Source organism: Anoplopoma fimbria, chromosome 19, assembly GCF_027596085.1.
Source record: "Anoplopoma fimbria isolate UVic2021 breed Golden Eagle Sablefish chromosome 19, Afim_UVic_2022, whole genome shotgun sequence".
Classification (NCBI taxonomy): domain Eukaryota; kingdom Metazoa; phylum Chordata; class Actinopteri; order Perciformes; family Anoplopomatidae; genus Anoplopoma; species Anoplopoma fimbria.
The window spans coordinates 9,873,426-9,896,931 of NC_072467.1; the positions used below are offsets into that span (position 1 = coordinate 9,873,426).

The window sequence follows — 23,506 nt, forward strand, 5'->3', positions numbered from 1 at the left end:
CCATGTGAGTTATGATCGGTCCTGCGAAACATCATGCATATACTGTTGTTTATGATATTGATGTCTCTTAAGCCGTGAATTGTACAGATGGATAATAGCCTTAGTCTCTGTAATCCATCATATCTCATCATGCAAAGTTAGATTGCCTGATTCAGACGGATATACTGTGTGCCATATGTTACTGCAGCAGCTTCAATTACAAATTCCATTGTACCTATAAATCTCACTTAAGCTATAAAATGAGACGCCATATGGGATAGAGATACCACAATATGCCGAACCTGATTGCACTGGAATCCCTTGGATTCTGGGGAGGAAAAAAACTCAAAATCAAATTGAAAGCAACTGGATAAAGTAAAATTTTAAGCGGCAACCGTTTTGCTTGTGGGTCTTTTAATCCCAACTTTAATCTAGATTAAATCCACATCTGGCATGTCCCCTGCGTGCATCCACATCCTTCTTGGACCCCAATCGTCTGACCACTCTTCTCAGAAAAAGGTGCATGACCCCATCCGTTTTGGAGTCCACCCCTGGATTGAGAGGATGAGAGGATTGTTTTTATCCCAGACCTGAAGATGTAATGTTAAGCAGAGCTTCCATTGCAAAGATTTGTAGAGAGACATGGCACTCTGACAGAGTGGTGTATCTGTGCACATGAATACAAGGAAGTGATGTAAGAGGGGATTGTCATCTGTTATCTGTGCATTTGGCTCGGACAGCTGTTTCTGCTTCTTCTTATCTCAGAAATATTCAGTGGCAGGACTCTGATTGAGCATCCTGGCTCGCCAAGGAATTAGTTCTGTCATACCCAGAACAAACCAAAAAACTGCAGCCCAGAAAATGGATTTCTCTCAGTTTACTAGGAGAGCTTTTATTTGGAGCGTTGCAAAGTACACATCATGGTTGTTAGTGCTCATGGTCTTTCACTCACACACCCTCTCTCTCCAACACAAATACTCCTTCTCTCTCTCTCTCCATCCTCTCACTTCATTGTCATCTGATTAAAAAATAACAAAAAACACTCTGGACCATAACTACTGCAGTATTTTCACACAGTTTACCTTGAGTTTATGGAAGAGCTTCTTTGAGTCCAAGCATTCAAACATATACGAGAGAGATAGAGATGGTTCATATATGGGCCATCTGTTTATATTTCTTTTCGAACATGGCTTTAAGCTTCTGAAAAATAAACTAAAAGGGAGCACTTCTTTGAATTTATGACAGAAAAAAAGAGTTTTCAGTATGAGACAAATTTCCAGGTCATACTTTAGGCAATATATTGAAAAGTAGAATAAAACTAAAAGTTGCAATTGGGCTTATAAGTATGTTCACAGTGGAAGGAAAAGCAACTTTGGATTGAATATTGCATGTTTATGGAAGCAGCTGGTTACTAATATTGCTGCGGAGGCTGTCTGGTCAGACAAACTGGACCGTCCAATTTAAAGGGTTTAAAGTCTTTCCATTTCTGTGCAGTCTACAGTGTGCACACTTATTCTCAGCAGAGCAAAATAAATGCTGTCAGTTTAATCCAGTGCAACACAGATGCCTTCACAACCTTATGGAAGGTGAGGCTTTTGGAGCAATAGTCATTTGCAGTACTTATTGTGTGCAACACAGAGTGGAATCATATCTTCTTGTAAGTTTTGGATTGGTACTGTGATCAGTACTGTTCAGAAAGCTGCTGGTGGCAGGCTGTGGTTGTTATTTCCTGCTGCTTCGCCACCTTTCCCTAACAGAGCAAGAGACTCCAGTGAATGCACACTCTCCTTGTCTCGACGTAATCCCAGCCCAGTCGGAGCTGAGTTCTCCCCAACTCCTTCACCTCCGGCCTCCTGCAATTCCCCAGAGGCAGCAGCAGCTGCAGCAGCCGCCGCGCACTCCTCTTTGAACAACCGGTCGTGCTCCATCTTGAGCTCTTGGTAGGAGCGGGAGAACATGTGGAAGATGGAGGTAGCAGGGAAGGCCATGATGAGGATCCCGCTGAGGATGCTGCTCAGCGCTACAACCTGTCCTGGAATGGACCTGGGAACCATGTCGCCGTAGCCCACGGTCGTCATGGAGATAATGGCCCACCAGTAGGAAGCCGGGATGCTGCTGAAGTCATGGGTGCCAGTGAGCTCACTTTCAGCCAAGTGGACCAGTGGGGAGAAGAGGGTGACAGCCACGCAGAGAAAAAGCAAGAGGAGGCCAAACTCCCGGGTGCTGCGCCTGACCGTCAGCCCCAGCGTCTGCAGGCCTAGAGAGTGGCGAGCCAGCCGCATCACATAGAGAATCCTCAGCGCCCGCAGAATCCTCAGCACCAGGCCCAGCTTGTCCAAGTAGCCCTTACCTCCTCCTGACTTCTCGTGATCCAGGGATGGGTCGTCCTCGGACACCACCAGGGAGACATAGTATGGAAGGATGGCCATGGCGTCGATGATGTTGAGCGGCCCCCGGAGGAATTCCAGCTTGCTGCTGGCCTGAATGAACCGCAGGAGGAACTCCAGAGAGAACCAGGCCACACACACTGTCTCTATGATGAACATGTTCTGGCACTTAGATGAACACTCACCCTGAGGTAGAGAGGGAAGGCGAGGGGTGGGGGGAGCAAGGGAGAAATGAGTTCCGGAGAGATCGAGAATGAGAGGAGCAGAAGTTTGACAGGGAGCAAGACAGATGGGATGAGATGGAGAGAAGACAAAAATCCTGAGGTCAGATAATCACCCTCGGAAATCATTCAAAAATCATGAGCTCCAGTCACTCATTATGCTAAATCTTCTGCAGCAGCATTGATAGATAATACGGTGACACAATCAATCAATTATTTTATTAGGGCAGGTTTCAAAGATTAATGTGACAGAAAGCAATCAAGTTTGCATGCCCTCTAACTACAGTATCAAGGAAAAGCAAAGCGTTATTGTGTCTTTTTTCATACCAGATGAAGATATAATTTTACTTGTCTCAGGAACTACTACAGAAGAATAGAGAATGCTTTAAGATGCATTTCATCTAACAATCATCTCAAAAATTCACATTTTAAATTAAGTGGGGAAATCACAATTTCACCACAAATAAAGGAATTTCTGAGATGGCTAATTTAATCCCTTTAATGTGTGTATTTTCAACAATATACAGATATTTTTTTTATTGAAGGCATGCCAAAGTAATTGGAGGAATGGGTATGCTTAAAAAAATTGCTGGTCGTCTGACACCATCTGAAGCCAAAGGTGTTCATAGCTTTTCAAAATGGCGTCATTTGAAGTTGGGGCTTTCCCTAAAGTTTCTCTTCAAAGGCATTGATGGTGTTGCGCTCATTTGTACACACAAAAAGTGACAGAAGTAGCTAGAATAGAAAATATTACAAGAGATGTTAAAATACTTTCTCGTCATCACAACTTGTATAGTGTTACTCAAACAGATCAAGATTGCAAAAACTTGTGTTTTTTTTCTTGAGTGATCATAAATTAGTAAAAAAAAAAGTAAAACTAGATCAGAATTATTTACTTATTTTCACACTAAATATGAAACCACGTGACTTTATATATAGTAATAAGATGGACATTGTTTGTGTGCTCCCTCAGCCTATTAACCTTACCCATTTTCTCTACTTTTCTCATCTCACTTTTGCGTTCATTTATCTCTCTGCCACTGTGTGTCTAATCTACTTTCCTTCCCTCTTACCCATCTATTCTCTCTCTGCCACCCTTTCTGTTCTCTTCCTGCCTCTGTCTCCACCTTCTCATCACTCATTCTGTTTCCTCGTCCATTACCCTCTCCGGACTCCCTCCCTCTCATCCTTCATTCTCTGTTCGCCTCACACACCAGCCTCTTTCTGCTTTAATTCCTTCATTCCTTCAGAGTTCCTCTAAGTGAAACACATATCCCTTCACTGTTCCTCTATGCATGATGCATCCTTCACACACAAGTCCCATTCCTCAGGCTCTCATTTATCACTCATGTCCTCTCTGTCTTTCTCACTGATTCTCCTCCCAGTGTGACTCTTAGCCTTTAACTTCATACCCACGGATCAAGTAGTACAAGCTGTAAACAGCATTGCCACCTTATAAAGCTGATATGGCAAAAATGCTAGCAGTAGCGTATTTACACAGACAGACATTTCTGGAGTTGTGGTTTTGACCATCTGATGAATGCAAGTCCAATAATGACCCGGCTTTCAGAACTGTTTTGCTCTCCATCAACTCCCGAGGGAAATCTCTGGCTCTTTATATGCTTAGTACGTCATGCAGTCACCAGCTAGCTTACTTTGTCAGTTTGCCATTTGCTGCTTAGCAGGTAGAGCAGATAGAACACTTTTTTTGCTTTAAACATCTGCCTGCTGCATATGGAAACAGGGTTGATGAGAGCGGTGAGAGTAAACCAAATCAGTACAGTTGTGAGCTGTTAAACCCCTTGTTCCAACTCTACATTGAAACTACATACTGTTAACATAGAGTTACATTTCTAATCCATGAATTTGGCCCGCTGGATTGTCATTTTTTACATCCCATCCTCTTGCAACATCACTCAGACAGCGGAGGCAGTCTGACTCCCCAGAATCCCCTGCTCTGATAGTGCATGCTTTTAATAGTTGCAGACTCAACAAGGTACATATGAGCAATATATAACATGTGCCATCGACCTCAGCTATGGCAATGTGAAAACCGGAGCATACAAGAAACCCTCCCTAAATACAGCTGATCACAACTTCATCCACATAGTCCCCACCTACAGTACATCATTACAATGGGATGGGGTCATCAAAAAGCAGGTTAGGCATGAGATAAGGTGGCTAGAAAAACGTTGCAAGTCTGCTATGATTGCAATGGAAAACGCTCAAAGATGGGACCAGTCTGGAGGAGGCAACTGACATCAATACTGAATGCAACACACACTGTCCAAAAGTGTCTTTAAGGAGAAGGTAGAGAGGGTCCTCCAGGAGGGCAGAGCCATGGATAAAAAGCTGTTGAAACACAAGCTGGCCTCCCAAATAACCATCCTACCAGACCAGAGTAATGTGTGGAGTTTTTTGTGAAACTATTATTCCCCCCCAAAAAAGAATGGTTAGGTCTTTACGAAGAAAAAACCTTAGATACAAAGAATCTGATAAAAAAAAAAGAAAACACAACTTGAAGAAAATAACCTTCACCTCTGGCAACAGGACTGAGGCCAAACTCATTCAAGCAAGGCTAAGTAAAGAAATAAAAGAGCTCAAAAGTGTCTATAAGGAGAAGGGTATACAGGCTATTCCATGAGGGCAGAACCATGGATAAAGGTGTTAAAACACTAGCTGGCCTCCCAAATAACAGATACCCATCCTACGCGATTAGATGAATTGGTGGAGTTTGCAGAAAGCCTGAGCAGCTTTTACTGCAGGTTAGGAAGCACAGCTTCACACAGGCGAAAGAGGACCTGACCACTTACATCTTGTCAAATGAACTTACTAACATCAACAAAGTGTTTCACCCAGGTTCTACCCCAGCTATGGTGGTTTGTGGGCTCACAGACCCACTCCAGTTTGCCAATAAGCAGCAGAGAGTTGTGGATGATGCAGTGCTGGCTCTACTGCACCGCACCTACACACATCTGGAGGAGTCTAAATATTTTGTCAGTATGGTTGTATAATATCTAACATTGTGCAACCTCAACTAATGCAACATAATCTCCTTCAGATAAATGTTCACCTCCACACAACACCTGTCATCATATCCTTGCTCACAGACAAACACCGGACAGTTAAATGCAATGCCACTACGGCCACACTGGGAAACCACAAGGTTATGTCATCTCACCACCCTGAACTGTACACAGACGACTGCAGTAGCTCAGATTCTAAGATGTTGTTCATCATCTACTCTGACAACACAGTTAGGGCAATCCACAGTTTGGCAGGGTGGTGTGGGAACACAGCCCATTCTCCGTCCCAAGACTTCAACTACTGAGGCTTTGTTACGGCCCTAGGGCACCCTTTAGCGTCTGTATAAGACGCAGCGGACTTCCAAGTAACTACAATGTAACCCCATCAGCATGGGTACATGGTGTTCGAGACCAGTGTCATTGTGTTTTTAGTAATCCTAACTAAGTGATTAAATTGTCTAGTTGCTGTAAATCAAATGTAAAAAACTTGAAAATAAAGCAGATTTCTGTCAGTGCTAAATTTTAGCTTTGCCATCATCCTAATTGCACCAAATGTTTTTCAAAATTTTAGGTATGTTTTGTGCCGCTACAACAAAATTCTTCATGAATCAGAACCAATTCAAACTATTTCAGCATACTTATTCAAAAATGAACACTTAGAAATAGAGTCCATATGCTCTGAATGATTGCAAATTATAAACAGCCTGACAAAAACACACAGCATCTGACATGTTTTCACTTAATTCATTTGCATATTTACAGATTCAGTAGACACAAAGCAACATTTGCATTCCTTAGGAGTGGAGTGACTGGTCAGCCAACATATTAATGTAAATCCACTCGTGTTCACTGTCCTTTAAATTCTTTTTTAGTTTTGGCATCCACCGACTCCAGATGGAATCATCTGACTGTTTAGCTGCTAATCGCTGACTTTATCTGTCTGCCCTTTGGTGAGGGTCGGGTAATATCCAGTGGGTTTACCAAGACTTTTTCATTCAAAATAGCTGCTGCACTTGGACAAGATTTATAAACGTAGAACAAATGAGCTAAAAACTGCTAAAAGTAAAGTCAAGGAGTCAACTGATAATTCTGGTGTCCACAGTGCGAAGTGGGTATAAACTGGGATCAACAATGGCTTCAGCTGAACAGTCCATGATTTCTCCAGAGAATCTGAAGGACTGACTAGGGGATATTTACTCCTCAAACTGAGTACATTTACAAAAGGAAAATACACATTCGATAGTTTAAAGGCTCTCCCCCTGAGATTACCACTTCAATAAATCTCTAACTAAACATGTACTTAATCTTACCTGCTGTCCTCATGTTTTCTCTGTCTGATGTCCGTTCCTGCTGAGATCTCTGGTTGCCTACCTGTCTGACCTGTATCAATCGCTCAGACACTTTCTCCCCACAGCTTACATGTTATGTCTCTCACGTGCACTCTCCACCTCTCATTTATTCCCTTCCTCACTGCTCTTCCTGTCTCTTTTGCTGACATCGGGGCTTTGTCACACCGTTCCCAGCCTCTGTTTGAGAGGCCATTTGTTACAGCTTTCCACTTCTACACACAGATACACACACTCAACACACAAAACCTCCCCAAATTCCCACTATCTCCCTGACCTTATCTCCTCTGTACAACTCTCACTGGAACCAAAGTGTGTGACAGCTCATTTCAACACAGACACTGTTCAGCCCAGCAGCTGTCTAGTGTTTCACATTACTCTCCGTATAAACACACCTCAATGTCAAATTAAGACAAAGAGCGTCGCAATGGTGAAATAATGCCATAGGGCATTGTGACCGGGCGGAGAGTAAGGTAGTTCTCCAATCAGAGGGTCGGTGGTTCGATACCCGGCTTCGGCAGTCGATGTGTCCTTGGGCAAGACACTTAACCCCAAGTTGCTCCCGAAGGCTTGCCATCGGTGTGGACTGGATGTTGCATGAATGTTAGTTAGAGTCTGATGGTGGCACCTTGCATGGTAGCCTGTCATCAGTGTGTGAATGGGTGAATGATATGTAATATACTACTGACTGTAAGTCGCTTTGGATAAAAGCGTCTGCTAAATGACTGTAATGTAATGTAATGTAATGTGACCGCGTGACAAAAAAACACTGCCACAGAATTCCACAGAGAGGAAGGCGATCAGTCTACAATCAATTGAAGTACATGCCTTTCTGTAGAGGAAACATCAAGCCCACACAAAATATTATAAAATGGTAACCAAGGGAGACCATAAAGGACTACTCACGCACACGTAAACGGAAAGTAGATCTTGCAAAGCTTTGTCAACTTTTCACAATGGTTAGCTAATTGCCATAAATACTTGAGGCAAGGGTCTTTTGTGACTAGCAGATCTAGCTCAGTCTGTTGGTTGGTCCACAAAAATTTCCCCACCTTTTGGAGACCAAAGTTTTCCACCTAGGAGGCTGACATTTGGCATCAAGGTCAACTGTGTGGATGTGAAGGGTGTTGGTGTATGTTCATGCCAATTGGCTAAAAGGGTGTGTGGTAGATTTACTAACATGGCCAAACTCATCAACCATGTATTGCAGACTCTTGTGGGAGGCATCATCATCAGCAGTCAGTAGACTTTCTTTTTCAATAATGAGGGTTTGTTGTTTGACTGTTTTCAGTTTCATGGTTTATGAGCTCTTGTCGACACTTATGGATCATCATGGAGCATCATTAGGCATCATCTCAGCAGTTTATGTTTCATGTTGCCATAGTGGTCAAGTGTTTGTGAGGTTTTTTATGAGTGTGTGTGGGAATGCATACACGGATGCAATAAAAATAACTCTTTCTGGCAGAAAGGCCTGAAGGTAAACTTGTCCCATCTTGCTATTTTGGAAGCCCAAATTGACCCTTCGCCAAGTTCCTTGCACGTACACTGGGAAATCATAGAATAGCACATGTCAGCTCTGACCAGGGTGTGAGACATATCCAACTCCATAGCTCCATAGATTCTCATACAATCGTTTCAGACTTTCTACATTTTCAGGCTGATGTTAGGCTCTATCTTTTTAAACAGTTTTTTGCTGCTTAATCAGTTTGACATCCTGTATATATCCTTCAATCACATATTATAGACCCTTCATCAGCTTCCCTGGCAAACACTTTATTCGATTTTACAAGAATTTGAGAATATTTATTCAGGTAATGCATTTAGTGACAGTGTGTGCTCCATGGTAGCTCTGATGCCTTTACACAGAAGCAGAGATAGGAGGGGTACAGTGCAGGGTGAATTAAGTTTTAAGCTTTTGTTTTACATTCTTGTTTACAGCCTCCCAACTACCCTCTGCAAGTGAACCAACACTGTGCACTAAGACAGCTGACGGATGCTTCCACAGCAAGGTCACTCTGTGAACCACTGGTTTGAAGTGTAAATGTGTTGCTTTTGTTGTTAGACAAGAGAAAGCTTCTATAGCACTGCATTATGAATGTGTTTTTTTTCTACTTCTGGATCACATGAAGCTCCACATTTCACTATCCTTAGGTAATTAGGACAACTCTATATGCAGCTGTCACACTGTTCCATAAAGGAAATAGAGACATGTCGATGTGTGCTTTTCTAAACACTGTGTGACTATAAACTGTAGTGTGTTTAAAATGTGGTTATTGTCCTTAGAAGTTCTCATGGTGTTTTATTCTAACTTTTAATTTCATTCTCTGCCTCTGTCACAGCATGTCTCTAACTCCACAGCTCTCTCTACTCTCGCAATCAAGTATAAAAGCCTCCCATGATGATCCTCCCAAATCCACGGGTTTGGGCAGAAAAAGGGAACAAAAGGAAAGACTCTGCCCATCAATCAGCTTTACCTTGAAGCAGACCTTGAACATACTTTGCACCACTGAACTACATTTTTCAATGCTGCTGTACTGACCTTGCACTTACTTTCAAAGCTTCTAGAAAGAAGATGAGAAAGAAGGAGGAAATGGGCGGATGGCAAAGACTGAGACAGAATGGAAAGCAGAAAGAGGGGGTGTGATTGAACGCCCCACCACAGGCCTTTACTGAAATACTGCACATCAAGCACCGTGTCCACTAGTCATGGGGTTATTAAAGGGGTTGTATCATGTGACACCTTAATCAATCATCAGGCTGGTCTCCTGTAACCTGATAGCAGCATGTATGCACAAATGCACACATTGTGCATGTTAAAGCCTTCAGCTTTATTATAAAGTATTCTAACAATAAAGTCGCACAATGCATTCATTCTCATTGCCAGCAGGGGGCGACTCCTCTGGTTGCAAAAAGAACTTAGATTTTTATTAAAGTTGAGAAAATAACCCTGCTATGTTTTGTTACCTCAGTAAACATTGTAAACATGAGTTTATTGTCTCAATTGGCTAGTTTTAAGTTATTCTTCTGGCCACAACCAAAAACAACGATGGTGACAGCCTAAAAGCGAAACTCGAGGCTTCAAATCTGCTTTCTACAAACCAATGGATGACGTTTGGTTTAATATGTCTACTTCTTATATATCATGCATGATTTGCACCCATTTATTTGCAAGAATCCTTGATATGTATTATGATTTAAGAGCAACAAACAGCCAGCCAGTCTCTCAATACACACTGTCCACTGACTCTAGTGACACTCCATACTCTGACCATAGTGTGAAACAGTTTCATCTCCATATGAGGCTCCTTTACAGGCTGCAGAGTGTCCCAATCACTGACAAAGACCAACAGCTTGTCCATGCACAAACACCCTAATGGAGAAAAATGGCAGAAGAATGGTAAGGAGGATGGATAGATAGAACAGAGGAAAGATGACAATAGATGGAGGAAGAGTAGGTGGCTAAGCAATGTAGAAGGATACAGGAGAAAGGGATTACAAGATCAGTTGATGAGGAAAAGATGAGCTGACATCTGAAGCATAGGGTTCCCTTCACACCTAATAAGTCTCTATTCTATGTCTGTCAGGATGCTGCACACATACACACACATACATACACACACACACGCGCACTTTCCAGTTTGTTACGGTCTCTCTTCCAGGATTGTTTCATCCTATATAGGATGACAATGAAGGGTTTGCATCGTTAAAAAGTCAAAAATGGGATTGAACAAAATAGTGCATAGATGAACATCCACACACATTCACAAACTACAGACACACACTTACAGTACAATTCAAATAAAGCCTACAGTTTTCTCTACAAATTGCTGTAAAAGCTATTTTTATTGTGCTGGTTTCTCATCCAGTCTTCTTAAGCATTTAGTGTCTCATCAAAATTCAAGATGTCAGAGGTGCATCAGCAAAGTGCTCGCAAAAGAGACTTGAGTACACACACACAAACAGCAAATGGGCCAAATACTTTTACTATCACAATTCTTTGCAAGTAAAAAAAATACGTGTTTTGTTTATTTTTAATCTGTTACAACAGGGAAAGGGTCGAGTCAATTCATTGCATCAGTAAGCATTTCTTAAGCTTTGATTAAAAAGATACACAAACATACACACACATCTGCTGTTGGCTCTGCAGAATGCATTTAGGAATGCAGAGGCACGTTGCAAAGGGTGCGTTTGATAACAGGGTGGAGCGGCAGTGTGAAGGGTACAATTTTGATCAGTGCGGGCATAGTGCTGGTGTGTTTTTGTGTGTTTTATTTGTGTGTTTTGACTACTGAATAAGCCTCAGCTGTTTTTTCTCATCATCCTCCTCTGCCCCCAGTTCTTCTCTTTCCATAATGTTTCTGATGTCCCTGCCTGTCATTCTTCACCTGTCCAATAGGTGTCCTCAGAGTGCCCTCCTGTCCTGCACTCCTGTGGTTCATTGTTAATCAGCTCCTTTTGTCTGAGTGTATATAAAGAGAGTCCTTTTGTTGTTTTCATGGTTGTCTGGTGCTTTTCTGCAACATTTCTTTCTGCACGTCAAAATGCCCAGCTGCGTCAGCGTTTTGTGATGATATCAATTAAATTCCAAAGGAATTGCTGCGATAAGGGGGATATACAAAAGCCGCACAAACTTTGGGTGACACAAGTCCTGCTGCATGGACCAGGAGTCTTGATAGAGAAATATCAAGAAACACAGAAGAGAAATAGCTTGCAGAAAATTATGAGACAGTACATGGAACTAATATGTTACTTGAATGAAGTATGTGAAGTTACATGGACATGATTGACTAGGTATGTTTCCCAGTTCAGAAGACATCTTTTTCTCAATGTTTGCGCTCTAAAAGAAAACAATGGTTCAACAAACTTGACAAAATCCAAATGCCTCGCCAAGACTCTGCAGTCTTCCTTTGCAGAACATTTGGAGGACAGCAACCATGCATCCCTTCCCACAGTCCAGCTGTTTTATCGGCATGTGGGTGTTTGTCTTCATCTGGTAAATCAGGAAACCTGGTTATTTTTCAAAGTTCATGATTGTTATTTACTTTATAAGGTGTGTTATCACACTTGAATTTACCATTAGTATTGGAATTTACGACTTGGCTTGTTGAAAAACACACCATTACTGTGATTTTGGTCTGGTGTAGTCTTATTAGGGCCTCACCAATCAGGCACAGATTCAGCAGGCTTAAGCCTTCGGTCCTTAGTAGGGCATACTTTTTGTAGACCATGTATATGACCATCTTCTCTCATTTTGGCAGTACTGCACTATTTTGAAGGGTGCCTGAAATTTATGGCACTCTGTCCTTGATAAATATCTGTTTTTAAAATATAATTACAATGTTAAGATCAACACATGAGAAAGCATAAAATAACTTTTAATAATGAAAAAACGTGAGTATCTGGACAAGATCATTTTGTTTAAAAATTCATAGTTAATTTGTCAAGCAACTGAAATAGCAAATAGTCCTCTGTGAAATCACTATTCCATTGTAACATTAACTGTCAACAGCAATCTTTCAACAATCTCCAGCACTAAAACATCCAGATGTAAGAGAGCCTTCTCTATTGTGCTGTACTCCTCTTTGCAATGTCAGGCTGCACAATTCCACCCTGGCAAGGACAGGATAAACACCTCATACTTTGCTGTTCTCTCCCATAATCCCACTTGGCAGCCACGCAACACATCAGACAGAGGGAATACAGCTCATAACCAGATAGGCTGCAATAGGAATGGAATCTGCTCCACACTGATACGGTCCAACAGCCCGCAGACATAAATACATAGGAAATGCACGTGCATGTTAATTATTAGTGCACGTACATTCACACACGTAACTGCTTAGATAGCGTTTCCTTATTAGCATAGGTTAATTATACGTATATTCACATATCCTCTTGTGGTCTGAAGGTTATTAGGATGATACCTCTGCTATACAGTTGAAACCTGAGCAGAATTTGAAAGTTGTGGGACACTGCTTTCTTTTGTTCTTTATCGCCTTGAATCATTTATTTCACATTATCTCAGTTCTGATGATAAGGTCATCTTTAGCTAGGTCAGCTCCCTTTGACTATGTATGTGTGTGAGAAATTATGAATGCCCCAATTGCATCCAATTGGTTTACCATCCCTCTCCTCTTTTCTGCATCTGCTTTATTTTTGTTTCTCCTTCTCTTTCCTCTCCCTTTATACTCTCCATCCAGCCCCCGGCATGCCTAAAGTCTTATTTACTTTTATTTGACTTATAGCCGCTCTGACTGACTGCCAGCATCAGTCCCACCCTGCTGAGCCAACAAAGTTTACAGACTCGGACACCAATTTATGCTCTGTTTGTGTTTATTTAATGGAGGTTTAAATTATGAGGGGGAGGTAAAAATGTGGCACATGAGGAATGGGTTCTTAATTAATTCTAAATGTTGTGCCCCTGTTGTTACACACTAGAACGAGGCTCATGATTGATGACGGCCCTTTGTCTTTTCGGCTCAGCAGGTGTAACAAGCAAACTCTGTGTATAGAAAGACAAAGAACACAAAGAGAGTACAAACACACACACACAGAGTATGAGTCACTTTAAGCCTTATGTTAGTTGTTTCACATCTCAGGTATGGAATTAAATTACCTTAAATAGACTTCTGTGCTGGGAAGAGTACAATACATAAACTAGCGTTATACAATTGTATTACGCCAAGAAAGAGCTCACAATTGTATTTTTCTTTTAACACATCAGAATGTTGGCTGTGTTGCTTTTAGCTGCAGTGTTCATTCATGCTTTCATGTCCAGGCGGTCACAAATGTTGGATACCGAATCAAATCTCTCCCTCAGAGACAATAAATTTGGAAACTGGCTTTGTTGATTCACATAATGCAATTCTGCACAGTTCAGAAGCAGGAGGCGTACACGCATAAGCAGAAACTCTTCTGAGATTTTATCACAGCCAACACTTTGATCTTTTAAAAATGATTCTCAATGGAGCTGGACATTGGTGCAAAAAGACAGATAAGAGAACAAACTCTGTCTGTTTCTGGATTTCGAGATATGACTAGCAGAGCTATCATAGCAAAATATGTTCTTTTTCATTTGTAATGTGCCTAATCAGAATACTGGAGAAAACTCCCTGGGCTACCCTTCTCATTAAACAGTTATACAGCATGACTGTAAGTGACCTACGGGCCTAACATGGGTAGATCACATTTTACTACGCTGCACACAAAATCACACTGGAAACATTTTAGTTACCATTCTTAAAAGAAGCTTGGAGTCTATATTATGAATGACTAACCTTTAGTGTTGCTAAAGGCTGTAACATTTATTTTCTGTCACTGCGTCTAGTTTGAACATGACGAGAATGTAAGGTTGTGTAACAGACTCAGTGTGATTACACTGACTTTATCTTAATGACATTAGCATTTGTAATGTAAAATGGTCTATGCTACGCTTTGGGCAATTTACCTCCTCTTTTCCTCTTAAGCCTCTGCAGCTGGTATGCTGTGGGATTATGAAAATATCTAACCACAACAAAGGTTGTTTTTGCAGCTTGTTAAGATCATAGAAATTAAGCTTTTGTCTTCATGATGAAGAGCGAACCTTTGCTGAGCATAAAATCTGAAAACATTCTTCTTTAATTATGATCTCTCTGACCTTTTCTAACATTGTTTTGTTGTAATTTGTCTGACAGTTTGCTCTTCACAAGAGACAAATGTTAATGTTAATCTTTTTTTTAACAGCAGGCTACAACATGTGTTGAAGTGATTTTATTTTAAATTGGTATATTAATTCCTTGATAGTCATTCAACATTGATTCTGTTTATTGACTGCACTCTTTAAATTATAACAAATATGACTATGTTCTAACGTAAGCCAAGAATATATGTGCATGTCCTGGGAGTGTGTGTGCTCTCTTTGTGTGTGTCCCCTCTTCCTCATGTGCCGAGGTGATGCAGATTCTCTGGGAGAAAAAATGGGTTACAGGGTGGAGAGAAAGGATGCTTCACAGCTGGTTTAGTGTTTACATCCTGCCCTCTTACTGTGTTCTCTAGTTTTCTTCCACTCCTTAATAATGCAGACTCCTCTCTTTCCTCCCTACATTCTAGTACATGAAGAATCACCTTATCTTCGCCAAGACACATTATCTCCGTCTCACTCTGTCTCTCTTTCTTTTTCTTTTTTGTCTCTTAATAGAGTAAGAAATCACACACCCTGCTCTCTCCATAATCACTTGTCCAGACAGTGTCAATGGTTCAATACAACTATTGACAAGCCTCTGCTTGAGAACAAGAGGATAGTCAATCAGAAAACATTTCAAACCCACAGTCCGGGGCTTAAATCATGCAGTCTGCTACTTGGCTGTCTCTCACTCCATCACTCTCTCTGTCCCTCTTTCTCCAGATACTTGTGATTGATGCCCTGGGACGTAATTATTGAACACCAAATCCCCCGTAAATGTATGGCATTAAGGACATAAAACGGCCACTTCAATTACTCCCCGGGCCAGAATACAACTGAATTAGGAAAAGGAGAGCAATTCTGATGAGGCTGTCTGAAAATACTCCATCATCCGTGAGAATATTAAGGGCAAAGTGTCTGAGCGACACTCGCTGAGAGTAAAAAACACTTTGATGTATCTGTGAAAAAATGCATTAAGATGGATGAGGAGAAAGTTGCTGCTTTGCTGAAAAGTTTCACTCAGAAAAATGTGCAAGAAGAAAGGCAGTGTCTTTGGTGGATTTTTGACATTTGAACAGCAATGAGATGTAAACTCAGGAAGGTTATCAGTGTGTGTTGAGACCTGCTGCTTTCCAGAGAGATTTAAAAGCTGCATACACCCTGCTCTTTCCAATCTAAACACTGTTGCTATCCTGCCAGGGATTGCGGCAGTCGGTGCTGGGTTAGGACAGTAATCAAAGTGGAAATGTGTCTCATGAACTACTGATTTGTCATGTTGATGGTTTAGTTTTGTCCTGAAGAAAAAGCAGTGGTTGGCAAATTTATTTTTGCAGACATCTCTTTCGCAGTTGCTAAGAGCAGTGTTTTTTACATTTATTAAAAAATATGAAAAGATGCTACCACTGTATGTGGATTTACAACAACCTGCACTGCTGTGTTAATCTCATCCATCCTTGTTGCTATATTTCTGTCGCTATATAGCCGGGTAGCTAAGTAGCTATGCAGGAAGGTGACGTTCCCATACATAATCCCACCAACAAAGCTTTGTTTGGTCAAATGTTTCTCCACTTGGTGATAAAGCTGTCAATAATCACAGCATCAGTTCTGCATGAACAAATCCAAACTTTCTTTAATCGATGGACTCTTAACTTCAAGCCAGCATTTTGTCTCCATGGCCAAATCATGCTGTTGGCACATTCCAATTTGTGTGTGAAGAATTTTTTGTTCACATTTTGACTTGCAAGTGTCCAAATGTTCACATATGTCCATCATGATCAAAAACTACATTTAAAAGACTACAGCCCTAGAAACTTATCAGGAAGGTGAACTTTATCAGCTGGGTCTGAAAAGGCACTACTGTTTTACCTACTTGATTTTAAATCAATATTTCATGAATCTATTAGCATTTCTGAAACACATCAGGAGAGGTTGTGCTTCCTCTCAAAATGTTGTTTCTGTACACTGCCGGATGGAATAACAGTGGCTCCAGAATTATATAAAGAGATTTTACATAAAGAGTAGAGCTCTTACTCAGTGGAGAGATGCATACCGACAGCAGGGGATGGAGAATTGACGGATTGGTTATTATCAGGGGTTTTGAAACTGAGCCGTGAGATAAAGGCCCCTCCCAAAGCATTTACTTCTTAGTGATATACAGTTTGATAGAGGGGATCAACTGAGGACAGGCAGAAACACATTACATAGATATAGGCAGAGGGGAGCAGGAGGAGGGGGAAATTAAGCACTGTTTATCGCTTGCTTTTTTCCTGGGCAGATTTTCAATCTCATCTGTTCTCCCTTTTTCAAGCGTACTTTTTTACTCTACCTCTCTCAGACATATCCTGTTTCTGTTGTCTTCCTTTATCTTCCACTTATTCTATCACTCCTTTAACACTACCCTCCCAAACCGAGGCAGGCAGTAGAGCAGGATGAATGAGTGGACTGGAATGGTGAGTAGAAGGAATTTTGGCCCACTCCAGCACAAAGCAGACCAGAGACAGAGGCAAACAGCAGGGCCATGTGAATTAAGATGACAGCTTATCTGCTGCTCCTGCCTGGGAAGGCTATAGCCGGACAGTGTGTTTGGATATCAGTGGCCAAACACCCAAATCAAGTTTGAAAGTCAGGAGCATGCAGAGGGAAAAACATGAGCAAATAGCAGATCGAACTGTTTACTTTTGGAGGGAGCTGCCATCCAATATCCAATACAATACAAATAAGAATTACAGAACCTAAAATGTCCTTACAACCCACAATGTCCTCACAAGGAATGTTGCCAAACACAACCATACAAACACAAACACCTAAAGCCCCCGTTATACTTTCCGCAAGCACCAACATGAGCTGACGTGGAAACATGACAAGGAAACGTTATACTCTGTTTCAGGTTTCTCCCTGTGGCAAAATTACATTCTCAAGCTCCTGAAAAATCTCCATTTTCTCTGCCGATCCACGTAATTTGAAAATGTTGGATGTGAACGAGCAGGTGAAACCCTGACGCATGAAACCCTGACGCATGAAACACCCCGCGTATGGCCGTGTCTGATGGTGTGACGTCACTTTGGCCCTGCAGACACTCGCTACCCTTTCGGATGCGGCAAGCATAAATCACACTTGAATTGTCCTTACAACCCACAACGTCCTCACAAGGCATGGGGATGTCCGACACAACTATTTGAACAGCTGTACACAGACACACAGCAGTATAAAGTTTCACAAAACTCAGTTTTTTCCTGAAACACTCTTGTCAGGAGGAATCAATACAGTATAAAATGTCTAAAATGGCGCCAGAGGTCGGCAGCCTGTCGCAGCAGCTCTCTACTTCTATCTTTATTTTGTTGTATAGTATGTGTATTTATTGTCTGTGTCTGTGTAGCTGTATAGTATGTGTATTTATTGTCTGTGTCTGTGTAGTTGTATAGTATGTGTATTTATTGTCTGTGTAGTTGTATAGTATAGTATGTGTATTTATTGTCTGTGTCTGTGTAGTTGAAGGAATATAATAATAATAAGAATGGTGTGTGTATGTGTGTGAAGGTTGGGTGTTCGAGGAGTTTGTGCAAGTGCACTGGATCCCTGAGGACAGCTCCATCACTGCTACTCTGTTTACCTGAGGGATTTACAAGCAGGAAAGACCACTTTCCTGTCAATATCTAAAATGCAATTGTGACACTTCACATCATCAATCTCTTTGCATTCAGCAACATTGTATTGTGTCTCTGCTTCTGCTGCCTGAATGTCTGTATTCTGCTGTATATCTTGTTCTTTTGTGGTGAAACTTGTCACTGCTCCAGTGTATAGAAAACAAAACTACGGTAGCATCTGACACCACTGTCCGTTTTATCTATAGGCTAGTTCTTACAGATTTGTCCTATCATATGGTACCACCCAGTCATGCAGGTTAACAACCCCCAATGAATCAGATCCAGGGACTCTGTCCAATCCCGTCCATCTGTGTTCCTATGACTGTCACTGACTATTGGACTCCTCCTGGCAGGCAGCCCTTTCAACTCATCAAGCATTCTGTAAGCGGCGCTCTCCTCCTCCTCCCTAAATTCTCCAGCATCACACCCTCTTGCACTTGATCCTTTGGCTGCCTGTGACTGCTCATATCAAAATCAATACAGGGGCGCAGCTGTTGACAACTTCTCAACAGCTTTTGAACTGATGTGTACAGTTTTCTTGCAGCAACCAGTCTTTGCATAACAGCCCTTTTTTTATTTAAAGGCACCTTGGAATAAGATGGGTAAACTTAAGGATACAATATTTGCCTACGGGTGAAAACGTATATGTAATTAGAAAAACTACCGTTAATTAACAGAGGATATGCTGCAGTAAGATTTGAATGTAGTTAGAAGGGCACAAAAGACTCAAGACTAAATGTGTGCAAAATTCAGAGAAAGCCGTATGGGTTACAGTAGATGAGTCCAGTACTATTGTATGTGCATGTGACTTTGTGTGTGAGTGTTTTGGCACTTGACTGCCAATGCATGTCTGTGTGCTTTTACGTGAACAAAATTGTGCGATTGTGAGTGTGTCTACTGATGTGCACTTTTGTGTGTGCACGTCTTTTGTGTGAGATAAAGTAAGCCCATTTCATTATTCCCTGGTGTTTACTGACAGATACTGGACAGGCCTCAGTGAGCAGCCCTGGCTTCATTATCCCACGCTGTTATGGGTAGACACAGATCACAGGACATGCAAAACATTCACACACACACACACACACACCCAGATACACACAGCAGCAGCATCCCACATATATATTTAAGAGGGTGTGACGACAGGGAGTTTTAAATTTTAGCATTTTGAAGCCCGACTCTATGCAGCATCACAGAAATGTCTGCCTGAATTTGAAATGAGAGAAACAAGATTCTCATTGACATACACTGACATACCACAGTATGTCACAAGGGTGATGCGTTAGTTTCCAGGAAATAAAGTTATTGTTGGAGATAATGAGCATCCACTTTGTCATGTTAAGTTATGAGCAGCTCTGTTACTTGATGGTGACCGTGTCTTTGAGGGGGGAAGAACTGTGAGGAGAGACAGCTGTAATCACTCACACAACTCATGATAAATCTCGGTGACAGTCGCTCTAGGCATCTTACTACAAAACTTGAATTTATGAGTCCTGTTCAAGTTTAAGTATTATAATTGATTATTTAGTATCAGTTTGACTTTGGCTCAGGGCCCTGTGCTGCAGACATTTACAGTACATTCAAAACATGCAAACATACTGGTTCACTTACCCTCTCCTCCTCCTCTCTGAGGTCTGGCATGGTGCTGATACACAAGCTGATGACAGTCACCGCAACCATGATCACAGACAGGCAGGCAAAGATCTTCCCTGGTAGGCCAGACTGCGGATTCTCCACCATATCTCTCAGCCAGTTCATCACCTTTTTGTACCTTGTCTCCTCCACCGGCACACGCTGTATGGCGTTTCTCTGCCTTCGCTCCTCCTCGCGCCGCTCCAGCTCGTTCATCTCCTCGATTCGTGTGTACATCTTCCTCTTACAGCAACGCTCCATGTACGTCATCTCCACCCCCCAGTAGGTCAGCTCATCGTGTAGGGAGAGGACGCACATCTCCCGCAGCAGGCGCAGTTTCCCTGCAGCCAGGAAGTTAAGTATGACCCTGAAGGCGGATGGCGAGCGGTCGAAAAAGAACTCCTTGTGGGCTTCGTCATAGTCGTCGCAGACCCTGGCGATGTCCTCAGGTGATCGGCAGCCACAGAGGCGGCCGAGTCTTGTCAGGGGGAACTGCTCCAGGGTGCTCCAGGGGAAGGTGTAGCGGTTTCCCCCAACGTTGATCACCGCCAGTAGGGCGTGGTCGACGGACACCAGGTCCTCTGGCCGACGGATGAACTGAGCCCTCTGGTAGTACACACCCTGGAGAGTGAACAATGAAAGGATTCAATGGATTATCGTATTCTTTATCTCTCTCATTTCAGTGACAATCTTATTCATACCTTGATGGTCTCGGTCTCAGGGATCTCTGTGAAGATGCGGTCGAGACTGCTGTCATCGCTGACGGACAGATTGCTGAAGTCATGGTTGGCGTTGCTGATGATGGGCATGGCAGCATTTGGAAAGCACGCTGCTCCGCACTGGGCAGCTCAGATCAAGTTATGGAAGCAGAAAAAGCCTACAGATTGCACCAGGCTCAACTTTTTAGTTCCAGGACAAAACAGTCCTCTATCTCAGCCTCCAACAACTTATGTTAAATCTTGCAAACGAGAAAAGCTTTCCTGCCACAGTCCAGGTCTATTGTAGACAAGCTGAGCAGAAGAATTGCTGTAGCTCTCAGTCTTTTTGGCCTCAGAACCCCTCATAACAAGGAGTTCTTTCTCAATGACAGACAAGCTATGGCTTTGGCTTCCAACCAACAGAGGGAAAACCCAGAAAAGGAGAGAAATGAGGAGTATCAGGATTCCTGTTGACACATTTGAAGCAGGATGAGGTTTGACGTCTTCGTCAGAGGTCCATGATAGACTCAGTTGGCGTATCAGGATTCACCATCAGATCAGAGGGTAATCCGGGTCTGAAGCGAGAGTCTGAAAAAGGAATACCCCAATAGAGAGAGTGGGTTAGGATTGATCGGTGGCTGAAAGCTGCAGAGGATGAACTGGATGAGTCATGGGGGTGTCCTGGGACTGAGGGAGATCCTCTGTGTCGCCGCAGCAGGATTAGGGAGGGCCTAGAGCCGTGGTGGCATCATGCAGGCACTGAGAGAGAAGGAGATATGTCAGAAAAGAGCTAGGGTGAATTGAGATTAGGGCAGATTTCACATAATAGAGAAAGAATGGGCAAAGACTAGTTAAGAGATGTGTGAAAAGACAGAAAAAGGTGAGAAAGAAGAGACCGAGAGCACACTGATTGAGCCTAAATACTGCAGTGCTGTAGGCTCATTCCTCCTCTTTTACTTCCTTTCAGTGATAAACAAGACAAACAGACACATCAGCTCTGCAGCTATAAATGGCCCGTCAGTATGGTCAGCAGGGACTTGATCAGAGAGCAAATTAATTAACACTCACATCAACATCCAATAAGGATGGCCTGGCTGGTTAACATTAGTACGTGTATTAGAAAATTCAAGGAACATGTAGAAAAGAACACTCAGGTCTGGGTGTTATTTACACTCTGAGTGAGTTATTGGCTGTTGTAGATGGGCAGCGATCCGAAAGCGACAGACACTCAAATACAGGGTCCAAAATGTTTTTCTTGGCATTACAATTGCCCTGAAACTTATTGGCACAGTAAGTATTACAGTTGCCCAGAATGGCTCACTATGTATCAAAGCCTTAAATAGTTGTGATTCATTTTAAACTGGGTCCCATTATCACATTATTTGTCACTGTGACTAACTTACAATTTGTCTATTTTCCCACTGCAGTTACTTAATCACATGCATGAAAACCAGCTGCCAGAAGATAGTAAAGGTTGGAAGACCAGCAGGTGGAAAGATATTGTCAGTAGACTTTTTTGAAGGTCATAGCAGGAGAAGCCCAGGCTGCATTCAAGTTAGCCATTGTCAGTGCAATCAATTACACTTGTGCCTTTGCTAATATTACATGTCAAAATGTGTGCATGAAAACATACTCATCTTAATAATCATTACATAACTCTAAATCTTTGTAGGGGTGTTTTGATATATTAATTTTACGCAAGGGACATATGGGAGCACATTCAACCAGCTCGACAACCTTTCAAGATAAAAGCCACGCAGTTTGAGTATTTTGTGCTATGGTGGCAAATGATGAAAGAAAAACGGCAAGTTTGAAACAGTTGGAATTATCCCTTGAGACTCATTGTTCCACTGCTTCTTGTATCCAGCTGCTAACAATATAACTGACTGAAATTTGGGTGGCTGCCCTGCACTTTTCCTCCTGCCAGCTTTTGCTGTGAATATAAAGCTATAATAGATTTTCTACACATGCCACTGCATATTAATAAGCCAGAATCTCTGAGGGTAATTTCAGACTCAACCCATTTTTAAACAGACATGTTGGTGCAACATACAAAACATGCACACATACAACACTCATCTGTCACTGTGACTAGTCCTGACTCACAGCCCTGATGGTGAGCACAGTGCGGCGTCCTGTGAGATTAATATAGTCTTACAGGCATGTGGGTTTGTCAGAAATACAGTAGCACTACATATTTTGCTCACTGCAGCCTGTACAGCATAGTATTATCAGTACTGAGATTATTCTGCTCATCTACAGTACCCACAAGCTTATTGAATGTGTGACCGGACAGCACAGACAGTTTGAAGCAAAGGAGCTGCACCAGCATGCGTCACTAATTCAGATCCAGCAAGATAGGATCCTGTACTGGTGGAACCAATAAATCAGATCTGTCACAATGCTGGTGTTTCATTTCCACCTCATAGGTGGAGGAAAGCATGACAAACTATTTAATAATCGATTTGTATTCCCTGTGGATGTGGCTGTTCTTCTAGAGGGAAAGTAAATTAGGTGTTTTAAGTAGCACACTGGGGTTATCAGCTTTGCTCGACTTCCTTCGCTTTTCAAATGGACAGGGGAGGATATCAGAAGAAGTGGAAAGTAAACTTGTTTTCTTTTTATTTGGATTTTAAATACATGTGAAGGTTTAATTTTTGCGAGATGAGTATACTGTAAACATATATAAAGTACTATTGAAGTAAATAAAACTTAAGGTTGTATGCACATTTGAGCATGTACAAAAGTCAAATCATATTACTTTTTTTCAATGATTGATTAATATGATATTAGCATTACATCGGAGAGCTTATATTATATTCATGGCCAAGTTAACAGTGTCCCAGAGTCTCATATGGATTAGGTTGCCTCAATGTAACTAACACCATCTATCACCTCTCTTTCTCTCTCTCTCTC

At 42.0% G+C, this 23,506-nt stretch overlaps 1 protein-coding gene across 1 annotated transcript; it reads right to left on the minus strand.

Annotated features, from left to right (window-relative positions):
• Positions 1-886: 886 nt before the first annotated feature.
• On the minus strand, positions 887-20,888 carry kcng4a (potassium voltage-gated channel, subfamily G, member 4a). The gene is made up of 3 exons (XM_054620415.1): positions 20,594-20,888; positions 19,872-20,513; positions 887-2,552 (listed from the first exon to the last, which is right to left on the minus strand). The coding sequence occupies exons 1-3, from the start codon at positions 20,699-20,701 to the stop codon at positions 1,671-1,673; spliced, it is 1,632 nt and encodes a 543-aa protein (XP_054476390.1). The 5' UTR covers positions 20,702-20,888; the 3' UTR covers positions 887-1,670.
• Positions 20,889-23,506: the final 2,618 nt, after the last annotated feature.